The sequence below is a fragment of the Chrysemys picta genome, chromosome 16, assembly GCF_011386835.1.
Source record: "Chrysemys picta bellii isolate R12L10 chromosome 16, ASM1138683v2, whole genome shotgun sequence".
NCBI lineage: Eukaryota > Metazoa > Chordata > Testudines > Emydidae > Chrysemys > Chrysemys picta.
Window position 1 is genome coordinate 477,793 of NC_088806.1, and position 21,155 is coordinate 498,947.

A 21,155-nucleotide genomic window follows, 5' to 3' on the forward strand; every position below is an offset into this window, starting at 1 on the left:
CCCTGCACTTACTGCCCCTCCCCTCCACCCCCCGCCCCGTGTCCGACCTGGGAGCGCTCAGCCCCCTGTGAGCTCCCCACAGCAAGTCCCCCTGGGTGGGGCCCCTGGGGACCCTTCTGACGCCCTCAAAGGGCCCTTGCCTCCCCCCGCAGGTAGCCGGGACGCAGCCGGGTTATGAGCTGTGGGGAACCCACGTAGGACAGAGGTCGTTAGCACCGGGAGCAGGGACCTGCAGCAACGTCCATCTGGGGGGGACCCAGAGTCCCGGCCTCTGCCCCCCAAGTCCCAAACCAGCAGCCCAGTCTCAGCCCCCCCCAGTCCCCCTCCCACCTCTGGGCTTCGTCTCTCTCCTTGGCAAACCGGTCCCCTGGGTGCTTCATTCCCAGCCCCTCCGTCCAGCTCCTCATGGGGGACAGGCCCCGGCCCTGGGGTGCCAGGCTACAGTGTGTGGGCCGGTCTCTGCGCCCCATTAGCCCGTCGCCGTCACCCCTGCCCTGCACCAATCCCGCCCCCTAGATACAGGAGTGACACGTGGGGAAACCGAGGCACGTGCACAGAACTCGGAGACAGCATTAAGGACATTCCCACTTGGGCACAGTGGGATGTGTGGGGGGAGCGGTTTGGGAATATGGATGTACCTGGAGGGGGGCGTTCGTGGGAGAGATGGCCGGGCAGAGAACGGTGTCGTGTGCAGGTGGGTCCTCGCTCCTGGGCGAGTTCGTCCCGCAGGCGCCGACCGGCCCTCAGAGAAGGTTTCGTCTCCGGCCCAGACGAGCTTTCCCCTGATCACAGAAAGTTCCCTTGGGGCAGAGGTGCAGAGGCCCCAGCAGGGGTCGGTGGCCGGGAGCTTCGGCTGGGCCCACCCCCCTGGCCCCAGTGAGATGTTGGCTGGGACGACCGCGCCCACCTGACCCCCGGGGCGCGGTCGGGCCTTTGGGTTCCCTTCCCGCGGGCGGCCCAGGGCCCTGCTCTGTGCTGAGTTTCGGCCCCGGCCTCCAGCTTCTCCGGGTGGGTTTGAATTCTGACCCCGACCAGCCCGGGGTCACGGTGGTTTGATCAGCATCAGCCCCCGCTCCAGGGAAAATAGCGACTGGTCCCGGACCCAGGAGTGACCCACCCGTAGTACCCCCTGCCCTACCCCACCCTTGCCCTCGGGCATCATTCGGGCGCGGGGCGGGGGAACCAGTCTGGTCACTCAGGGAGGGGACAGTGCGGGGGGAGGGGCAGGTCCAGGGAGGAGAGGGGAGGGGGCGGTTCAGGAGGGGTGGGTTCAGTGCAGCAGGGAGGGGCCAGTGCAGGGAGGAGAGGGGAGGGGTGGTGCAAGGGGCGGCACCAGATCAGGGGGCGGGGCCGGCGCAGGGAGGGGCGCGATCAGTGCAGAGGGGAGGGGCCGGCGCAGTGGGGAGAGGGGCCGTTCAGGAGGGGTCGGAGTAGGGGGCGGGGTCAGTTCAGGGGGGAGGGGAGGGGGGTGTAGGGGGCGGAGTCAGTTCAGGGGGGCGGTGAGGGGAGGGGGCGGTGTAGGGGGCGGGGTCAGTTCAGGGGGGCGGGGAGGGGAGGGGGCGGGATCAGTTCAGGGGGGCGGTGAGGGGAGGGGTCGGTGTAGGGGGCGGGGCCGGTGCAATGGGATAAATGCCCCAGGCTGACCCCGCATTCCCACCCCCATTCCGCCGGTCCCGGCCCCGATCCTGCCCCGCTCGGCCCGGCCATGCCGATCCGCTTCGCCCCGCTGCGCCTCCCGCTGCGGCGCCGGCTGCAGACCGCCGCGGTCCTGCAATGGGTCTTCTCCTTCCTGGCGCTGGGTGAGGGGCGCTGGGGGGGCCGGGGGGGCGATGCTGGGGGATGGTGTCCCCTCTAAACATCCGCTCTCCTGCCCTTCCCGGACGCCTGGGTCCCTTCTCTGGGGGGGAGCCCCCCCACATACTGAAATGCTGGGAGTTGAGCCTCCCCCCATACGGACTGGGGGTGTGTTTTCCCCTGGCCCCCCACCCTGCCCGCTGTGGGGTGTCTCCCAAGCAGGCTCCCTGCTCGGAGCGCTGTGGGGGGCGGGGGTGTTAACAGGGGCAGGGGGGGTGCTGAGACATGGTCCCCCCCCACCCGCTGCAAAGCTCCCCCACCTGCTGGGGGGAGGGGTCCCTGATGCTGCTCTCTGCGGTAGTGGGGGGAGCGGTGCCCCCTGCCCCACACCCACCCCTGGGGCCGGTATGTGCCCCCTCCTCCCCCGGCCTGACTCAGGGCCAGTTCGAGAGGGGGCATTTTTGGGGGTGGGTGGGAAAGTAAGCACCCAGTTGTGGGGTGCATGGGGGGAGTGGGGGGGATGCATGGGGTGGAGCAGTCTGGAGTTGGGGGTGCCGGGGGGGGGAGTGGGGCTGGTGCCATGAGGGGGGATGGGAGGTGGGTACATGGGGAGGGGGGCAGCCCTGGGGAGAAGTGGGGCTGGTGCATTGGGGGATAATGGTGGGGCAGGTGCATTCAGGGGCATGTATGGGTGGAGCAGCCTGGAGTTGAAGGTGTATTTGGGAGAGGGGGTGCAGGGGGAGCAGCCCTGGGGGGGGGGGTTGGGTGCACTGGGGGGGGCTGGTCCCTCACTCCCCTCTTCTCTCCCCCCCCCAGCCCAGTGCTGCCTGGCCCTGTTCCTGCTGGCGCTGCTGGGGGATCTCTGGCTGCCGGCCCTGCTCTACGCCGCCTGGCTCTACCTGGACCGGGAGACCCCGGCCCGCGGGGGGCGCCGCTCGCCCTGGGTCCGCAACTGGCCCGTCTGGCGGCACTTCCGGGACTATTTCCCCATCACGGTGAGACCTGGGGCTGCCCCCCCCCCCCGGGCCCCATATCGCGTCCCCCCCCGGTGGCCCTTGGGTGGGGGGGGCTGGTCTCCCCGGGCCCTGTATCGCGTTCCCCCTGGTGGCCCTTGGGTGAGGGACTGCCCCCCCAGACCCCATAGTGTGTCCCCCGGTAGTCTTTGGGGAGGGGGGGGTGCTGTATCCAGTGGTGTACCCCACCCTGCGGTGTCTTGGCACCCCAGTATCCCCTGCCATGCTCCTGCTGCCCCCTGTCGGGGGGGACCCCTCTCAGCCCTCCCCTCTCTCCGCAGCTGGTGAAGACGGCGCCCCTGGACCCCTCCCGCAATTACCTCTTCGGGTTCCACCCCCACGGGGTGCTGGTGGCCGGCGCCTTCGGAAACTTCTGCACCGAGGCCACAGGGTTCGGGGAGCTGTTCCCGGGGCTCACCCCACATCTGCTCATGCTGCCCTTCTGGTTCCGCCTGCCCCTCTTCCGCGACTACATCATGAGCGGGGGTGAGCGCGGCCCAGACCCCTGGGTTCTCCCCTGGGGCTGGGAGGGGGGTGGGGGCTGGTAGGTTAGAGCAGGGGGGGCTGGGAGCCAGGACTCCTGGGTTCTCTCCCCGGCTCTGGGAGGGGGGTGGGGGCTGGTGGGGTAGAGCGGGGGGAGCTGGGAGCCAGGACTGCTGGGTTTTCTCCATGGCTCTGGGAGGGGCATGGGGGCTGGTGGGTTAGAGCAGGGGGGGCTGGGAGCCAGGACTCCTGGGTTCTCTCCCAGCTCTTCTGGAGGTTAGAGCAGGGGGGGCTGGGAGCCAGGACTCCTGGGTTCTCTCCCCGGCTCTGGGAGGGGGGTGGGGGCTGGTGGGGTAGAGCGGGGGGAGCTGGGAGCCAGGACTGCTGGGTTCTCTCCATGGCTCTGGGAGGGGGGTGGGGGCTGGTGGGGTAGAGCGGGGGGGGGGGGGCTGGGAGCCAGGACTCTGGGGTTCTCTCCCCGGCTCTGGGAGGGGAGTGGGGTCTAGTTGGGGGCTGGGGCAGCCAGGACTCCTGGGTTCTCTGCCCAGGCAGCGCAGTGACTCTCCTGTTCTCTCTCCCCAGGTCTGGTCTCCTCAGACAAGGCCAGCGTCTCCTACTTGCTGGGCCGGGAGGGTGGGGGGCAGGTGGCTGTGATCGCAGTGGGGGGCCCCCCTGAGTCGCTGGAGGCCCGGCCCGGGGCACTGACCCTCCAAATTCTCAGCCGCAAGGGGTTCATCAAGGCAGCCCTGCAGCACGGGTCAGTGAGCTGGGGGGGGGGGGGGGGGATTGCTGGCGGGGGGTGGGAAGGGAGCTGGAATGGCTCAGGTTGGTGGGGGGACTCCTGGGGGGGGAAATGGAATTGACGTGTGTGGGATTATGGTATGGGGGGGGCTGGGGATTTCAGGGAGCTGGGGAGGGGGTTACAAAGTGGAGGGGGTGCAGCAGGGGAGGCTTTGGGGGCAGGTGGGGCTGTGGGAATCCTGAGGGCTGGATGTAGAGGGGAGATGTGGGGGGGGGGGGGGCTGGGGGAGCAGGGCGGAGGGGGGTGGTGTCAGGAGGGGCACAGATCGGGGGGTGGAACTGCGGGGCAGTGGCTGGAGGAGCGGGGGGTGTTGTGAAGAAGGGGTGTCGGGCAGGGCACAGATGGGGGGGCAGTGGCTGGAGGAGTGGGGGGTGTCGGGCAGGGCGCATATGGGGGGGCAGTGGCTGGAGGAGTGGGGGGTGTTGGGGTGTCGGGCAGGGCACAGACGAGGGGGGCAGTGGCTGGAGGAGGGGTACATTATGGAGCAGGGGTGTCTGGGGAAGGCGTCCAGGGGAGAGCAGCAGATGGCGCGGGGGGGCCAGGACATGGGGGTGGGGGCCACGGCTCCGGGAGGCTCCCCCTGACCCGCCCCTCTCCCCGCAGCGCCGCCCTGGTGCCCGTGTTCTCCTTTGGGGAGAACGAGCTGTTCCACCAGGTGCCGAACCCCCGGGGGTCGCTGGTGCGGGCCGTGCAGGAGCGGCTGCAGAAGCTCATGGGGCTGGCGCTGCCCCTGTTCCACGCCCGCGGGGTCTTCCAGTACAGCTTCGGCCTGCTGCCCTTCCGCAGCCCCATCCACACCGTGGGTGAGCCGGGGCCGGGGCTGGGAGCCAGGACGCCTGGGTTCTCTCCCCGGCTCTGGGAGGAGAGTGGGGGCTGGTGGGTTAGAGCAGGGGGGGCTGGGAGCCAGGACTCCTGGGTTCTCTCCCCGGCTCTCGGAGGGGAGTGGGGGCTGGTGGGTTAGAGCAGGGGAGATGGGAGCCAGGACTCCTGGGTTCTCTCCCCGGCTCTGGGAGGGGAGTGGGGGCTGGTGGTTAGAGCAGGGGGGGCTGGGAGCCAGGACGCCTGGGTTCTCTCCCCGGCTCTGGGAGGGGAGTGGGGGCTGGTGGGTTAGAGCAGGGGGGGCTGGGAGCCAGGACTCCTGGGTTCTCTCCCCGGCTCTCGGAGGGGAGTGGGGGCTGGTGGGTTAGAGCAGGGGAGATGGGAGCCAGGACTCCTGGGTTCTCTCCCCGGCTCTGGGAGGGGAGTGGGGGCTGGTCGTTAGAGCAGGGGGGGCAAGGAGCCAGGACTCCTGGGTTCTCTCCCTGCAGCAGCTTTGGGGTGCTGAAGTCGACACATCCTGTGCTGAACGGCTGTAGCGGGGAGCTGTTTGCTGGGGGTGGTGGTGGGGGCAGGGAGCAGGAAGAGACCCCAGCTGGGCTGTGGGGGGAGCTGGCGGCTGGGGGGTGTCTGCAGTGCCTGGCGCGACGGGGGTGTTGCCAGCTGTTCTCTGACCCAGTCCCCCCCCCATGCCCGCCCCCAGGGGATCAGGGCTATTGCCCCATATGGAGTCAGACTTTAACGGCGCGTCTCTGGGGTGGGGTGGGGGTGGCGGGTGGATCTGGCGCTAACCCCGTCTCTTCCCCTAGTGGGGGCGCCCATCCTGGTGCCCCGGACGCCCTGCCCGTCCCGCGAGGCCATCGACCGGCTCCATGCCACCTACCTGGAGCAGCTCATCGCGCTCTTCGAGGAGAACAAGACCAAGTATGGGGTCCCCCCAGAGAAGCACCTCAACCTCATCTAGGGGCGCTGCCCCCCAGAGCATGCCGCAGCGTGCCGGGACTCTGATACGGCGGGTGGGGATCAGGCCCTGTGGGGAGCAGTGGGGAGGCTGCTCTGCTGGGGGGCAGTTCTTATTGGGGGGCTGTGACGAACTGGGACTGTTCTTGCTGGGGTGTGTGAATGCTGACAGGGGAGTGTGACTAGGATGGTCTGCATCGGGGGATGGGAGCCGGCCCAAGGGAACATACCTGAGCTTGTAACATGAGAGCCCAGGAGGGGGTGGGAGGTCAGGTGACTCCGGGGCCCGGGAAACTGAACAAAGGCGGTGGGAGGGGTCGCTGAAGGAGAGTGCTGGAAGCAGGCTGGAAGCAGGCTGGAGAGATGGCTGGGAGGCAGAGATGGCTCTGACCCCCCAAGGGGGGTGGGCTGGCATGCCCTGGGACCCCAAGCTGGACCTAACTGAGGGGGGCCCTGTTGTCTGTGCCTGCAAGACCTGTCTTGGACTGTATTCCTGTCATCCAAATAAACCTTCTGCTTTACTGGCTGGCTGAGAGTCATGGTGAATCGCAGGAAGCCGGGGGTGCAGGGCCCTGAGTCCCCCAATACTCCGTGACAACTGGTGGCAGCGGTGGGATCTACTGCACCCCGTGGACGGCGCTTCCTGCAGTAAGTGACTGGGGAGCAGTAAAACGAAGGGGGATTGACGGGGACCAGGCACGCTGAAGAGTGGGAGAGAGACGGTTATTACCCCTGGGAGTGTGTGACCAGCGAGAAGGACTTTTGCAGTAACAGGGTCCCCCGGGGGGATCGCAGCGAGTGGTCCCAGGGGCGGAGGAGTCTGCAGCTCGACCCTGGCAGAGAGGTGGTGACCTCGAGAAGGGCTGGCACACTAGGGGTCCCCCTGGGAACTGTGGGGAGCTGTGAGCACACAGGCCGGTGAGTGGCCAGCAGGAAGATGTATGCCCAGCGGCTTAAGAGCGACCTGGTGGAGCTGTGCAAGCAGAGGCGGCTGCGCATTGGGAGGCTCACCAAAGAACAGCTCATTGCCCAGCTGGAGGCGGAAGATCGCGCGAATGAACCGATCCCTGTGTCTCAGGGAAGCAGCCTGGCAAATGCAGCGCAGGCACCAGTGTCTGTCCCAGCTGGGAGTGGTCAGCCCGCTGCTGAGGGCTTCCCGAGACCCCTCCTTCCTATGCCTAGGGGAAGGGTGGGGAGGAGCCCAGCAAATACCGAAGGCGCCGTGACCCCCCCGGCCAGCAGGGGGTCCCCCCGGCGAAGCTCGCCGGCCAGCAGAGGATCCTCCCGGCGACGTTCAGCATCCGGGGAGCGGAATTGGCTGGAATGGGAGAAAGAGCTAAAACTGAGGGAGCTGGAGGATCGTGAACAACAGAGACAGCATGAAGAGAGACAGCGTCAGCATGAACGGGAGGAGAAAGAGAGACAGCATCAGCGTGAACGGGAGGAGAATGAGAGACAGAGACAGGAGAATGAGAGACAGAGACAGGAGAATGAGAGACAGCATCAGCGTGAACTGGAACTGGCGAGATTGAAGGGCAGCGAACCCCCGGCTGCGGTGAGTGAGGGGGGACCCAGGACTGCACGGAGCTTTGATAAGTGCATCATGGCCCCATACAAGGAGGGGGAGGACATGGATGACTTCCTGGAGGCCTTTGAGACGGCCTGCGAGCTGCACCGGGTGGATCCCGCGGACAGACTCCGGGTCCTTACCCCCTTACTGGACCCCAAATCCGTGGCATTGTACCGCCAACTGGGAGAGGCAGAGAAAGGGGACTACGAACTATTCAAAAAGGCCCTGCTACGTGAGTTTGGGCTGACTCCTGAGATGTACCGGGAAAGGTTCCGGAGTCAAGATAAAACCCCTGAGATCTCATATCTGCAACTAGCCGTCCGCATGGAAAGATACGCCAGCAAGTGGGCTGGTGGGGCCCAGACGAAGGAGGACCTGATTAAACTGCTGGTACTGGAGCAACTGTATGAGCGGTGCCCATCCGACCTGAGGCTGTGGTTGGTGGACAGAAAGCCAGAGAACCCGCGACACGCCGGGCAGCTGGCCGATGAGTTTGTAAAGAGCCGGGCAGGGGGTGGCAGGGAGGAGCCCCAAAGGAACAGGCCCGCCGCGATGCAGAGAGAGAGTCACCCTGGGACCTACCAAAGGGGGAATATGGGGAATCCCCTCCCACGGGGAATGCCCAGCGTCAGGGACAACCGACCGGCTCGAGGGGACCCACAGGACATGAGCTGCTATTACTGCGGCCGAAGAGGCCACGTTCGGGCCCAGTGCCCCAAGCTCAAGGACAGACTGAGCAGACCGAACCCGCATAGGGTTAACTTGGTAGAGGCCCAGACGGACGAGGGGCAGGCTTCTCACGCAAGAGGGGCTGGCAGCTTATCAACTGCTCAAGAGAGAGAAGGGCCCCAGGCCAGCTCCTCTAGGGGGCTGGATGCCCCAGACTCAGGGTTTTTGGTTTATACGGTGGGCGCGGGGCTGTCCCTCCGGAGAGAGTACCTTGTTCCCCTGGAGGTGGATGGGAGGAAGGTCAATGGATACTGGGATACGGGCGCAGAGGTGACGCTGGCCCGGCCCGAGGTGGTGGCCCCAGATCAGGTGGTGCCCAACTCCTACCTGACCCTGACGGGGGTGGGCGGAACACCAGTCAAAGTGCCCGTGGCAAGGGTACACCTGAAGTGGGGGGCCAAGGAGGGCCCCAAGGATGTGGGGGTACACCCGTATTTGCCCACTGAGGTATTGATGGGGGGGGACCTGGAGAACTGGCCAAGCAACCCCCAAAAGGCACTGGTTGTGACCCGCAGTCAGAGCCGGCGAGGGGCCCTGCGCCCTGGCCTTGGGGGGGGTGCCTTGCCTGAGGCGCAGGACCCTAACCTGGTGGGGAGGGAACGCCCAGGGACGCGGCTCAGGGAGGCTGCAGCTTCGGACCCAGCGGGCGAGAAAGAGCAGGTGGCCATCCCTGTCCCAGCTGCTGAGTTCCAGGCCGAGTTACAGAGAGACCCCTCCTTGCGGAAGATAAGGGACCTGGCCGACCTCAATGCGGTACAGACCATGGAACGAGGTGGCCGGAAAAGGTTCCTGTGGGAGAAGGGGTTCCTGTACCGAGAATGGGCTCCCCCAGGGAAAATGGAGTCAGGGGGGATCAGGAGGCAGCTGGTGGTACCCCAGAAGTATCGCCGCCAGCTGCTGTGCCGGGCCCATGACATTCCCCTCTCAGGGCACCAGGGAACCTGGCGTACCCAGCAGAGGCTGCTACGGAGCTTTTACTGGCCTGGGGTCTTTGTTACTGTCCGACAGTACTGCGGATCCTGTGACCCCTGTCAGAGGGGGAGGAAGGCCTGGGACAAGGGGAAAACAGCCTTAGGACCCTTGCCCAGCATAGAGGAGCCTTTCCGGAGGGTGGCCAAGGTAAAAAGGGCGGCTCTGAACCAAGAGAGCCCAAAGCACAGACCTCCAGACTGGAGCGCTGGGAGAAGACCACAGCCCAGTTGGAACCCCAGAGGTATGGGGGTGGAAAAAGGGCACAGGCCGCATAAACCTTCCCACAGGCGAACTGCGAGTGCCATCAAGCACCCCCGACCTAAGGGGGGGCGTGGAACGGAAGGGGCCTGGTGTAACTCCCACCAAGGAACTGGAGGGATGCGGGGGCATCCATGGGAACGGGGGTAGGTTCGAACTTCCCCGGGTCACTGGCTAAAGTGACCCTGCTCAGTTCGGTCTCGAAGGGGGGAGAGATGTGACGAACTGGGACTGTTCTTGCTGGGGTGTGTGAATGCTGACAGGGGAGTGTGACTAGGATGGTCTGCATCGGGGGATGGGAGCCGGCCCAAGGGAACATACCTGAGCTTGTAACATGAGAGCCCAGGAGGGGGTGGGAGGTCAGGTGACTCCGGGGCCCGGGAAACTGAACAAAGGCGGTGGGAGGGGTCGCTGAAGGAGAGTGCTGGAAGCAGGCTGGAAGCAGGCTGGAGAGATGGCTGGGAGGCAGAGATGGCTCTGACCCCCCAAGGGGGGTGGGCTGGCATGCCCTGGGACCCCAAGCTGGACCTAACTGAGGGGGGCCCTGTTGTCTGTGCCTGCAAGACCTGTCTTGGACTGTATTCCTGTCATCCAAATAAACCTTCTGCTTTACTGGCTGGCTGAGAGTCATGGTGAATCGCAGGAAGCCGGGGGTGCAGGGCCCTGAGTCCCCCAATACTCCGTGACAGGGGCCCCCATGGGGAGCCCTCAGGGGCTTGTTTTGGTTCCCCTTCAATGGGGAGGGGGCCCTAGAGGGGGGAACTTGAAGGAACCCCAACTTGGCCGCTCCCTGCCCCCCACTTCTTGCCCCAGGGTCTGGCTGCCCATCTCAGGGTACCCCAGCCTCCCCAGCAGGGGTGTGGGGCTGGCTAGGGGCTGTGGGGTGTGCTTCCAGCCAGCCTCGCTCTGAGTCAGGGGGCGTGGGGCAGAGACTGCCCTTTCTCCTGCAGACCCCTGCCCCCCCTGGATTCGCCTTGCTGCAATAGGGCAGCGGTTGTGAAACTGGCTGTGGGTCCCAGGGCTGTCTGGGCAGTATCTGCCACCCCTCCCCCATTACTGTTTGAAGTGGGCCTGGGCCAGACTGTAACTCCAGTCCCACGGGGCTTGCAATAAACCACCTTCCTGTGCGATCGGCTGCTGTCCTGTGTGGGGGGGACGGGGGTGGCACCGGGGCAGGGGGTGCCGGGCTGCCGGGGTTTGTGTAGGGAGGGGAGTGCTGCCTCCACCCTGCCTCAGGTCACACAGCAGCTGGGGGGCAGAGCCGGGAGAGAACCCAGGAGTCCTGGCTCCCAGCCCCCACTCCCCTCCCAGAGCCGGGGAGAGAACCCAGGAGTCCTGGGTGAAGAGCCAGCCTCTTGTCCTGAGGCACTCAAAGGCGGTGGGGGCTGGATGCTGTAACCAGCCGGCCCCAGAGCAGGAGACGGTTAAACATTTATCTTTCTGCAAACTTGGCCCAGGGCTGGGCAAAGGGCACCAGCAGACAGGCCGGGCATTGAGAAACCGAGGCAGCGTGGCACAGGGGCTGGGGACACCAGCGTGGGAGCCAGGACTCCTGGGTTCTCTCCCCGGCTCTGGGAGGGGAGTGGGGGCTGGTGGGTCAGAGCAGGGGGGTCTGGGAGCCAGGACTCCTGGGTTCTCTCCCCGGCTCTGGGAGGGGAGTGGGGGCTGGTGGGTCAGAGCAGGGGGGTCTGGGAGCCAGGGCTCCTGGGTTCTCTTCTAACCCCCTCTGTTCTAACTGCATTACATCCACTTCCTTACGAACACGAGCTGCCAGCCTAGGTTAGCCCCAAGGTCCGTCTTGCCCTGTGTCTGACGCCGACTAGTCCCACAGCCCCAGGGGCATTGTAGAGAACAGGGGAATGGTGGAAAGCCCCTGGGTGTCTTGTCCTGACATAGGGACCCCCGGCATGTGGGGCTGCCCTCAATGGACACTGATCGCGGTGGGGTTTGACCTCGGTCACACCGTCCCCTAGCAGGGCGTCCCACAGGCTAGTTGTGTGGCCAACCACGGCTTCCTCTGGTTTGTGTTAACCCGCTGGCGGGTGCCGCCGGATCGGGTGTTATGGGAAGGAGGAAATGACAGGCCTCGTGTTACAGCCCTGGCTCGTATCCTGCCCCCCGTCCCCCCCGAGGCGTCTGTTTCCCCCGGGCTGGAGACGTTCCCTGCTCATTGCCTTTCCCTGGTCCGCTCGATGCTGGGCGGGAGGGGACGCCCGGAGTGGGACACCATGTCCAGGGGCCTGCCCCCCTAGCGCTTTACGGAACCACCACAGAAATCGGCGCCCGAGGGGCCCATCTACCCTGGCGTCCTGGCTGGCTTGAGGGGGGACGTGCACCTCCTAATGGCTGATGCCAGAAACACCAGCTGCTGGGCAAAATATCGCAGCTTCCCCCCCCCCCCCCCCCCGCTTGTTCGAGGTTCTTTACCTAACCAGCTGCAACTGGGGAGAGGGGCCTGCCCCTCCCTGCAGCTGAGGGGGGTGGACTGCCTCCCATGGGTGCCAGCTCCTCCTAGCAATGCAGCTCCTGCCTGAGGCTGGGGGGGGGGGAGGTGGGGTGCCCCCTGCAGCTGGGGTGGGGCTGTGTAAGGGGGTGCAGGGGCCCCCTGGGCTGGGGGTGCAGTGGGTCTAGGAGGGGCCTGGACTCTGCCCCGATCATCCCCCACCCAGCTCTGGGCCTTGGATTAGGGCTGGGCATGGAGGGGGTCTCCCTGGGCCGAGTGGTAGCAGCTGGCTAAACACTGAAGAAAATGAGGTGCAGAGGGGAGGAAGGGAGGTGCCTAAATCTAGCAGGAGTCCTGGTTCTCAGCCCCACCCCTGCTCTAACCACCAGCCCCCACTCCCCTCCCAGAGCCCAGGAGAGAACCCAGGTGTCCTGGCTCCCAGCCCCCCCTGCTCTAACCCACCAGCCCCCACTCCCCTCCCAGAGCCCAGGAGAGAACCCAGGCATCCTGGTTCCCAGCCCCCCCTGCTCTAATCCACCAGACCCCACTCACCTCCCAGAGCCCAGGAGAGAACCCAGGAGTCCTGGCTCCCAGCCCCCCCTGCTCTAATCACCAGCCCCCACTCCCCTCCTAGAGCCCAGGAGAGAACCCAGGTGTCCTGGCTCCCAGCCCCCCCTGCTCTAACCACCAGCCCCCACTCCCCTCCCAGAGCCCAGGAGAGAACCCAGGTGTCCTGGCTCCCAGCCCCCTGCTCTAACCACCAGCCCCCACTCCCCTCCCAGAGCCCAGGAGAGAACCCAGGTGTCCTGGCTCCCAGCCCCCTGCTCTAACCACCAGCCCCCACTCCCCTCCCAGAGCCCAGGAGAGAACCCAGGTGTCCTGGCTCCCAGCCCCCCCTGCTCTAACCACCAGCCCCCATTTCCCTCCCGGAGCCCGGGAGAGAACCCAGGCGTCCGATCCGTGCCAGGCCCTGGCTCTCAGTCTCTCCCTGCCCCCCCCCCCCCCGCCCAGCTTATCTCCTGCCCCGCCGGAGTCTCATGTCGCTCCTGGGGGCAAAGTGCGTCGTCGTGAGTGGGACGAGGATCCGGAGCGGGGAACAGGCCCCCAGGGCGTGGAGTTGGTGGTGAGAGCCCCCTGCTGCTGGGGGGGCAGGGGCCGGGCTCGGGGGGGAGGGCAGGGGCTGGGTGAATCTGTGTGTGTGTGTGTGGGGGGGTCAGTTCCTCTCCCCTCCACAGGGTGTTGTGGGAGCCAGAACTCCTGGGTCCTACCCATCCATGCCCCCCACTATCCCTCCATCCCCCCACCCCCAGAGCTTGGTCAGCCCTCCCATCCCTCCATCCATCTCCCACACCTCCCTATGTGTATGTCTCCCTTTCCCCCTGGGGCTCACGTGTCCTCACGCATTTCGGGGGGGGGGGTTTGTAGGGTAAACAGCTCCCATGCCCTGTCTCAGAGCCAGGACCATATAACCAGCCCCGTGCCCCGCCCCAGAGGTGGCCGCATCTCTGCGCCGGGCGAGGGGTCCCCGGGTCACCGGCTGCCCCACCCCAGAGGTGGCTGCATCTCAGCGCCAGGCAAGGGGTCGCTGGGTAACTGGCCGCCCTGCCCCAGAGGTGGTGCATCTTGGCACCAGGCGAAGGGTCCCCGGGTCACCGGCCACCCTGCCCCAGAGGTGGATGCATGTCAGCGCCAGGCGAGGGGTCCCTGTGTCACCAGCTGCCCCGCCCCAGAGGTGGCTGCATCCCAGCGCCGGGCGAGGGGTCCCCGTGTCACTGGCCACCCCGCCCTAGAGGTGGATGCATGTCAGCGCCAGGCGAGGGGTCTCAGGGTCACCAGCTGCCCCACCCCAGAGGTGGCTGCATCTCAGCGCCGGGCGAGGGGTCCCTGTGTAACCGGCTGCCCTGCTCCAGAGGTGGCTGCATCTCAGCGCTGGGCGAGGGGTCCCCTGGTCACCGGTTGCCCCGCCCCAGAGGTGGGCGCATCTCGGCGCCAGGCGAGGGGTCCCCGGGTCACCGGCCGCCCCGCCCCAGAGGTGAGCATATCTCGGTGCTGGGAGAGGGGTCCCTGTATAACCAGTTGCCCCGCCTCAGAGGTGGGCGCATCTTGGAGCTGGGCGAGGGGTCCCTGAATAACCAGCTCCCCCACCCCGCAGGTGGCAGCATTTCAGAACCGGGCGAGGGGTCCCTGGATGAAGAGGTGGCCTGCGGGCCTGGACTCTGTTCTCTCCTCACAGGCGGGGGCTTCGTGGAGCCGGGCTCCCTCCAGCAGGATGACGGGTGCTCTGAAGAAGCACCTTGAGCTGCTGAGCGTTTTTCAGTGGGTTATGACCTTCCTCTTCTTTGGTAAGTGAGGCCGAGAGGGCTGGGGGGTGGGGGGCTGACTCCTGCGATGGGGGAGGTGGATGCTGCCAGATAGGCCTTTACACCATCCCCTGGCAAGGAGTTCCGCAGGTTAACAAAGCAGTTTCTCTTGTTGGTATTAAACCTGCTGCCTTTTAATTTCGTCGGGCGACCCCTGGGATCTTGTGTTGTGTGAAGGGGTAAATAACACTTCCCTGTTTGCTTTCCACACCCCAGCCCTCATTTTATAGACCTCGATCGTATCCACCCTTAGGCGTCTCTTTTCCAAGCTGAACAGCCCCTGTCTTTTTAGTCTCTCCTCGTATGGGAGCTGTTCTGTACCCTGGATCACCTGTGCTGCCTTTTTCTGAACCTTTGCCAGTCCCAGTAGATCCTTTTTGCAATGGGGCGACCGCATCTGCACACAGTATTCAAGATGTGGGCGTACCAGGGATAATATTTTCTGTCCTATTTTCTATCCCTTTCTTAATGATTCCCAACATCCTGTTCGCTTTTTTGGCTGCCGCTGCACATTGAGTGGATGTTTTCAGAGAACTCTCCACAATGACTCTGTGACGAACTGGGCCTGTTCTCACTGTGGTCTGTGAATGCTGACAGGGGAGTGTGCTGGGATAGTCTGCATTGGAGGATGGGATCTGCCCGGGGGCGCATTCCTGAGTGTGTAACATGAGAACCCAGGAAGGGGTTGAAGGCCAGGTGACTCCTGAGCCCGGGAAACTGGACAAAGGCTGTGGGAGGGGTCGCTGGAGGAGGGTGCTGGAAGCAGGCTGGAGAGATGGCTGGGAGGCAGAGATGGCTCTGACCCCCCAAGGGGGGCAGGGCTGGGATGGCCGGGGATCCCAAGATGGACCTAACTGAGGGGGTCCCTGTTGTCTGTGCCTGCAAGACCTGTCTTGGACTGTATTCCTGTCATCCAAATAAACCTTCTGCTTTACTGGCTGGCTGAGAGTCATGGTGAATCGCAGGAAGCCGGGGGTGCAGGGCCCTGAGTTCCCCAATACTCCGTGACAGACTCCAAGATCTTTCTTGAGTGGCAACAGCTAAGTTAGACACTTTCATTGTAGATGTATAGTTGGGATTATATTTTCCCATGTGCGTTGCTTTACATTTATCAACATTGAATTTCATCTGCCATTTTGTTGCCCAGACACCCAGTTTTGAGAGATCCTTTTGTAGCTCTTCGCAGTCTGCCTGGGACTTAACTATCTTGAATAGTTTTGTATCATCTGCCAATTTTGCCACCTCACTGTTTACCCCTTTTTCCAGATTGTTTATGAATAAGTTGAATAGGACTGGTCCCAGTACAGACCCCTGGGGGACACCACGATTTACCTCTCTCCATTCTCAAAACTGACCATTTATTCCTACCCTGTTTTTCCTATCCGTTACCCAGTTACTGATCCAGGAGGGGACTTTCCCTCTTATCCCATGACAACTGACTTTGCTTAAGCGCCTTTGGTGAGGGACCTTGTCAAAGGCTTTCTGAAAATCTAAATACACTATATCCACTGGATCCCCCTTGTCCACATGCTTGTTGACCCCCTCAAAGAATTCTAGTAGATTGGTGAGGCATGATTTCCCTTTACTAAAACCATGTTGACTCTTCCCCAACAAATTATGTTCATCTCTGTGTCTGACAATTCTGTTCTTTACTAGAGTTTCAACCAGTTTGCCCAGTACTGAAGTCAGACTTACCAGCCTGTAATTGCCGGGATCACCTCTAGAGCCCGCTTTAAAAATTGGCATCAGGTTAGCTCTCCTCCAGTCATCTGGCCCAGCGGCTGAGTTAGGGGACAGGTGACATACTCTGCAATGTCCTGAGTTCCTGCAGATCTGGGGTGATCCCATCTGGGCCTGGCGACGAATCGCTGTGTAATTGATCCATTTGTTCTACCATCTCTTCGCTGGACACCTCAGTGTGGGGCCGGCCCTCAGCTCTGTCCTCCCCCCACAGGTGCCTTCTTCACGTCCCTGCTGTTCTACCTGCTCTTCACCCGCCTCTGGGCCGTCTCTGTGCTGTACTTCGTGTGGTGGGTGCTCGACCGCGACACCCCAGAGAGAGGTGAGTGTCCGTGATCCCCGACCCAATGACCCCTATCCCCCCTGAGCCAGCCAGTCCCCGCCCTGGGGCCGGGTGGGATCCGGCGCCCCCTAGAGGGGACAGACCCCTGCCCCATTTCCCGCCCCCCGGAGCCAGCCAGTCCCTGCCCCATTCCCCGCCCCCCTGAGCCAGCCAGTCCCCGCCCTGGGGCCGGGTGGGATCCGGCGCCCCCTAGAGGGGACAGACCCCTGCCCCATTTCCCGCCCCCCTGAGCCAGCCAGTCCCTGCCCCATTCCCCGCCCCCCTGAGCCAGCCAGTCGCTGCTCTGGGGCCTGGTGGGAGCTGCTGCCCCCTAGAGGGGACAGGCCCCTGCCCCATTCCCTGCCCCCCTGAGCAAGCCAGTCCCCGCCCTGGGGCCGGGTGGGAGCCGGCGCCCCCTAGAGGGGACAGACCCCTGCCCCATTCCCCGCCCCCCTGAGCCAGCCAGTCGCTGCTCTGGGGCCTGGTGGGAGCCGCTGCCCCCTAGAGGGGACAGGCCCTGCCCCATTCCCTGCCCCCCTGAGCCAGCCAGTCCCTGCCCTGGGGCCGGGTGGGAGCCGGCGCCCCCCAGAGGGGACAGGCCCCTGCCCCATTCCCCACCCCCCTGAGCCAGCCAGTCCCCGCCCTGGGGCCGGGGGGGAGCCGGCGCCCCCTAGAGGGAACAGGCCCCTGCCCCGTTTCCCGCCCCCCTGAGCCAGCCAGTCCCCGCCCTGGGGCCGGGTGGGAGCCGGCGCCCCCTAGAGGGAACAGGCCCCTGCCCCATTCCCCGCCCCCCTGAGCAAGCCAGTCCCTGCCCTGGGGCCGGGTGGGAGCCGGCGCCCCCTAGAGGGGACAGACCCCTGCCCCATTTCCCGCCCCCCTGAGCCAGCCAGTCCCTGCCCCATTCCCCGCCCCCCTGAGCCAGCCAGTCGCTGCTCTGGGGCCTGGTGGGAGCCGCTGCCCCCTAGAGGGGACAGGCCCTGCCCCATTCCCTGCCCCCCTGAGCCAGCCAGTCCCTGCCCTGGGGCCGGGTGGGAGCCGGCGCCCCCCAGAGGGGACAGGCCCCTGCCCCATTCCCCACCCCCCTGAGCCAGCCAGTCCCGCCCTGGGGCCGGGGGGAGCCGGCGCCCCCTAGAGGGAACAGGCCCCTGCCCCGTTTCCCGCCCCCCTGAGCAGCCAGTCCCCGCCCTGGGGCCGGGTGGGAGCCGGCGCCCCCTAGAGGGAACAGGCCCCATTCCCCACCCCCATATCTCTCTCCGCAGGCGGACGGCGCTCAGACTGGATGCGACGCTGGCGAGTCTGGCGGCATTTGACTGATTATTACCCTGTCAAGGTAACGGGGGGGGGGGGGGGTGAAGGTCAGAGGGGTCAAGAGGGCATCTGCCCAGCTCGGGGGGTGAGGAATGGGGCAGGGGGGTGGGGGAAGTGGAGATAGGAAGGGGGGTTGGGGCAGTGGGGCCAGGACAGGGTGGGTATGTTTTTTTTGGGGGGGTCATACCAGAGTCTGAATATTTAACCCCCCCGACTGCCTGTCCGACCCTCCCTGCCCCTACCGGCTTATGTTTGTCTGTCCAAATTGTCTGTCTCTCTCCCCACCCATTCCCCGCTCCCGGGGGCTGTCCCCTGTTCCCCCCTCTGCCCCACACCAACCGCTTCATGAGCCCCTGCTCCCACAGTGACCCCTTTGCCCCCTCAGCACCCCCCTTTTATCCCCTCCGGCCCCCACGCTGACTTCGCTGCTCCCTCTGCCCACAATGACCCCAGCCCCTTCAGACACCCATGTCCCTCTCTGACCTCCGCCCTCTCCCCACTGACCTCTGCCGCCGCCGCCCCGACCTCTGCCCCACGATGCCCCCCTCTGCTGTTCCAATCTCTGCCTGCCCCCCACTGACCGCTGACCCCTTCCTGACCCCCGTGTCCCTCTCTGACCCTTTCCCCCTCTGCCTGCCCCCCACTGATTCTGCCCCCTCTGTCCCCTGCAGCTGGTGAAGACAGCAGTTCTGCCCCCCGACCGGAGCTACGTGCTGGGCTCCCACCCCCACGGCATCATGTGCGCGGGGGCCGCGGCGCCTTCTGCACCGAGGGCCCTGGCTTCTCCCGGCTCTTCCCCGGCCTGCGGCCCAGCCTGGCGCTGCTGGCTGGACTCTTCCGCCTGCCCCTCTACCGCGAGTACATGATGGGCTTCGGTGAGGGGCCGGGACCCCCGGGCATGTGTAGGGCAGGGATGGGGGCATGGTGGGCCTCGGGGGGGGGGGCAGGGACAAGGGGGGTGAACATGGCATCCCCCACCTGGACATGGGCTCTGGGGAGTTGGACCTGGGGGAGAAGCTTGTAGCGGGGGGGGGGGGGTGGTGGTGGTGGGGTGTGTGTGTGTGTGTGTGTGTGTGTGTGTGATATCCCTATAGGGGGATCTCTCATCCCGGGTGGGGGTAGTTGGCCTTCTGGGCTCTGCCACTCCCAGCTATAAAGAGTTTGGGGGGGGGGACCCCCCCCATGTCCAGGCCCCTCACCGGTGGGGGGCACTGTGCCTGGGGGGTGGTACGTGTCCCCCCCCTTTGGCTCCCCATGCTTTGGGAGGGGTTAATTGCTCCCTGGGGTGGACCTGGGGGAGCTGCCAGCTTGTTCCCGGGGGCAAAGGGGGTGTTTGACGCAGGATGGGGGAGGTTGCTGCTTCAGCCCCCGCCCCAGCTCACTATCTTCCCCCCCCACACACACAGGGATGTGCCCCGTGAGCCGCCCCAGCCTGGATTTCCTGCTCGCCCGGCCCGGCAACGCGGTGGTGATCGTGGTGGGGGTGCGGCCGAGTCGCTGGACTGCGCCCCCGGGCAGCACCGCGTCACCCTGCGACACCGCACCGGCTTCGTGCGCCTGGCGCTGCAGCACGGGTGGATACCAGGGGGGGGCAGGCTGGAGTGGTGGGGGTGGGGAAGTGGGGTAGGGGACGGGTGCTGGGTGGGTCCTGGTCAGGCGCCCTGAGATATGGGCTGGTGCATTGGGTGTGGGGGACACTGGGGTGGTGAGCTGGGGCACAGGACGGGTGCTGTGTTGCTGGGGGGTGCGTGGGTCGGACGCCAGGCCGGTGCATTGGGTGGGTGCATTGAGAAGGGCTGGGTGGGGGCACTGGGTGGCAGACATTGGTGTCCAGGGTGGGGGAGCTGGGGCAGGGGCCGGGTGCTGCGTTGCTGGGGGGGCACCGTGTCGGGCGCCAGGCCGGAGCTGCTCCCCGGCTCTAACCCCTCCATCTTGTGGCAGGTCTGCCCTGGTGCCCGTCTATTCTTTGGGGAGAACGAGGTCTTCCGGCAGCTCGTCTTCCCCCGGGCAGCCGGCTCCGGCACCTGCAGCTCCGCTTCAAGGACCTGACGGGCTTCGCGCCCTGCCTCTTCTGGGGGCGTGGGCCACTGCCCTTGCCCTCGCCCATCACCGTCGTGGGTGAGGAGACCGGGGAGGGGTCGGTCCCGGGCCCTGAGCCGGGCGGGGGGGGGTCCCAGCCCCCAGATAAACCCCCCTCCTCTCTCTCTCTCTCCACAGTGGGGAGCCCCATCCCGGTGCCGCGCCGCCCCCACCCCACCCAGGCCGAGGTCGCTCACTACCACGGGCTCTACGTGGAGCAGCTGCGCCAGCTCTTCGACCGCCACAAAGTCAGCTGTGGGGTGCCAGCCTCCTGCCGGCTCAGCGTGGTCTAGGGACCCCCGGCCAGCCCCCCCCCCCAGCCTCCTGCCGGCTCAGCGTGGTCTAGGGACCCCCGGCCAGCCCCCCCCCCCCCCAGCCTCCTGCCGGCTCAGCGTGGTCTAGGGACCCCCGGCCAGCCCCCCCCCCCGGCCTCCTGCCGGCTCAGCGTGGTCTAGGGACCCCCGGCCAGCCCCCCCCCCGGCCTCCTGCCGGCTCAGCGGGGTCTAGGGACCCCCGGCCTCCTGCCGGCTCAGCGGGGTCTAGGGACCCCCGGCCAGCCCCCCCCCGCCTCCTGCCGGCTCAGCGTGGTCTAGGGACCCCCGGCCTCCTGCCGGCTCAGCGGGGTCTAGGGACCCCCGGCCAGCCCCCCCCGCCTCCTGCTGGCTCAGCGTGGTCTAGGGACCCCCGGCCTCCTGCCGGCTCAGCGGGGTCTAGGACCCCCGGCCAGCCCCCCCCCGCCTCCTGCTGGCTCAGCGTGGTCTAGGGACCCCCGGCCTCCTGCCGGCTCAGCGTGGTCTAGGTCCCCTTCTCCACTACACCCCCCTGCCAGTTGAGCATCAGTGGGGGACCCCCCCGCACCCAGTCCACAGGGTTCTGCCTCGTCTTGGGGTCCTGCGCCCCCCACGCAGGCCCCTCCCCCTGTCCGGCTGGCTCGGTGTCCACCTGGCTCGCGCTGCACCCCATGGCCGGGCCCCCACCTTGTCCCGCTGCTGCGTGGCCTGGGGCAGCCCCCGCTGGGGCTCAATAAAAGCTCGGAGAGTTCATTGGGCACCTCCCGGCTCCAGGGACTTCTTATACCTCCACAGCCCCAGGGCTGCAAACCAGCCCCCCCACCTCCCTCCCTCCACGGACCGAGAGCGGCCCCCCCCCAACTCCCTCCCCTCCACAGACCGAGAGCAGGGGCCCTCCCCAGCCCTCCCACTCCCTCCCCTCCACAGACCGAGAGCAGGCCCCCCCCCAGCCCCCTCCCCTCCACGGACCGAGAGCGCCCCCCCCCCAACTCCCTCCCCTCCACAGACCGAGAGCGGGGGCCCTCCCCAGCCCCCCCCAACTCCCTCCCCTCCACGGACCGAGAGCGGGGGGCCCTCCCCAGCCCCCCACTCCCTCCCCTCCACAGACCGAGAGCGGGGGGCCCTCCCTAGACCCCCCCAGCTGAGATATGGGGCCTGTTGTGCCGGGCGCTGCCCAGACCCCCCGCCCCCCCCCAGGTCAGGCTGGGATGAAGGA

The 21,155-nt window shown here is 66.2% G+C and overlaps 2 protein-coding genes across 2 annotated transcripts; both read left to right on the forward strand.

Annotated features, from left to right (window-relative positions):
• Window positions 1–1,640: 1,640 nt before the first annotated feature.
• LOC101938632 (2-acylglycerol O-acyltransferase 2-like) lies at window positions 1,641–10,524 on the forward strand. The gene is made up of 7 exons (XM_065569047.1): window positions 1,641–1,799; window positions 2,611–2,789; window positions 3,089–3,293; window positions 3,873–4,047; window positions 4,696–4,895; window positions 5,718–5,989; window positions 10,086–10,524. Exons 1-6 carry the CDS (start codon window positions 1,706–1,708, stop codon window positions 5,870–5,872), a joined length of 1,008 nt encoding a protein of 335 aa, XP_065425119.1. The 5' UTR covers window positions 1,641–1,705; the 3' UTR covers window positions 5,873–5,989; window positions 10,086–10,524.
• Window positions 10,525–12,812: 2,288 nt separating this feature from the next.
• Window positions 12,813–20,315, forward strand: MOGAT3 (monoacylglycerol O-acyltransferase 3). Its single transcript, XM_008177761.4, is given in 12 exon segments — window positions 12,813–12,963; window positions 13,993–14,182; window positions 16,155–16,262; window positions 17,522–17,592; window positions 18,242–18,326; window positions 18,329–18,445; window positions 18,977–19,045; window positions 19,048–19,144; window positions 19,512–19,531; window positions 19,534–19,569; window positions 19,572–19,688; window positions 19,788–20,315. Coding segments are annotated over 11 exon segments (1,029 nt in total). The 5' UTR covers window positions 12,813–12,963; window positions 13,993–14,028; the 3' UTR covers window positions 19,943–20,315.
• The last annotated feature ends 840 nt before the right edge of the window (window positions 20,316–21,155 follow it).

What these genes read in the sequence shown, in the direction of transcription:
- LOC101938632 (XM_065569047.1), top strand. Translation starts at nt 1,706, where the DNA reads ATGCCGATCCGCTTCGCCCCGCTGCGCCTCCCGCTGCGGCGCCGGCTG. An exon ending in AAGGCAGCCCTGCAGCACGG is followed by an intron (nt 4,048 to 4,695) that starts GTCAGTGAGCTG and finishes CTCTCCCCGCAG; the next exon opens with CGCCGCCCTGGTGCCCGTGT. An exon ending in CAGCCCCATCCACACCGTGG is followed by an intron (nt 4,896 to 5,717) that starts GTGAGCCGGGGC and finishes CTCTTCCCCTAG; the next exon opens with TGGGGGCGCCCATCCTGGTG.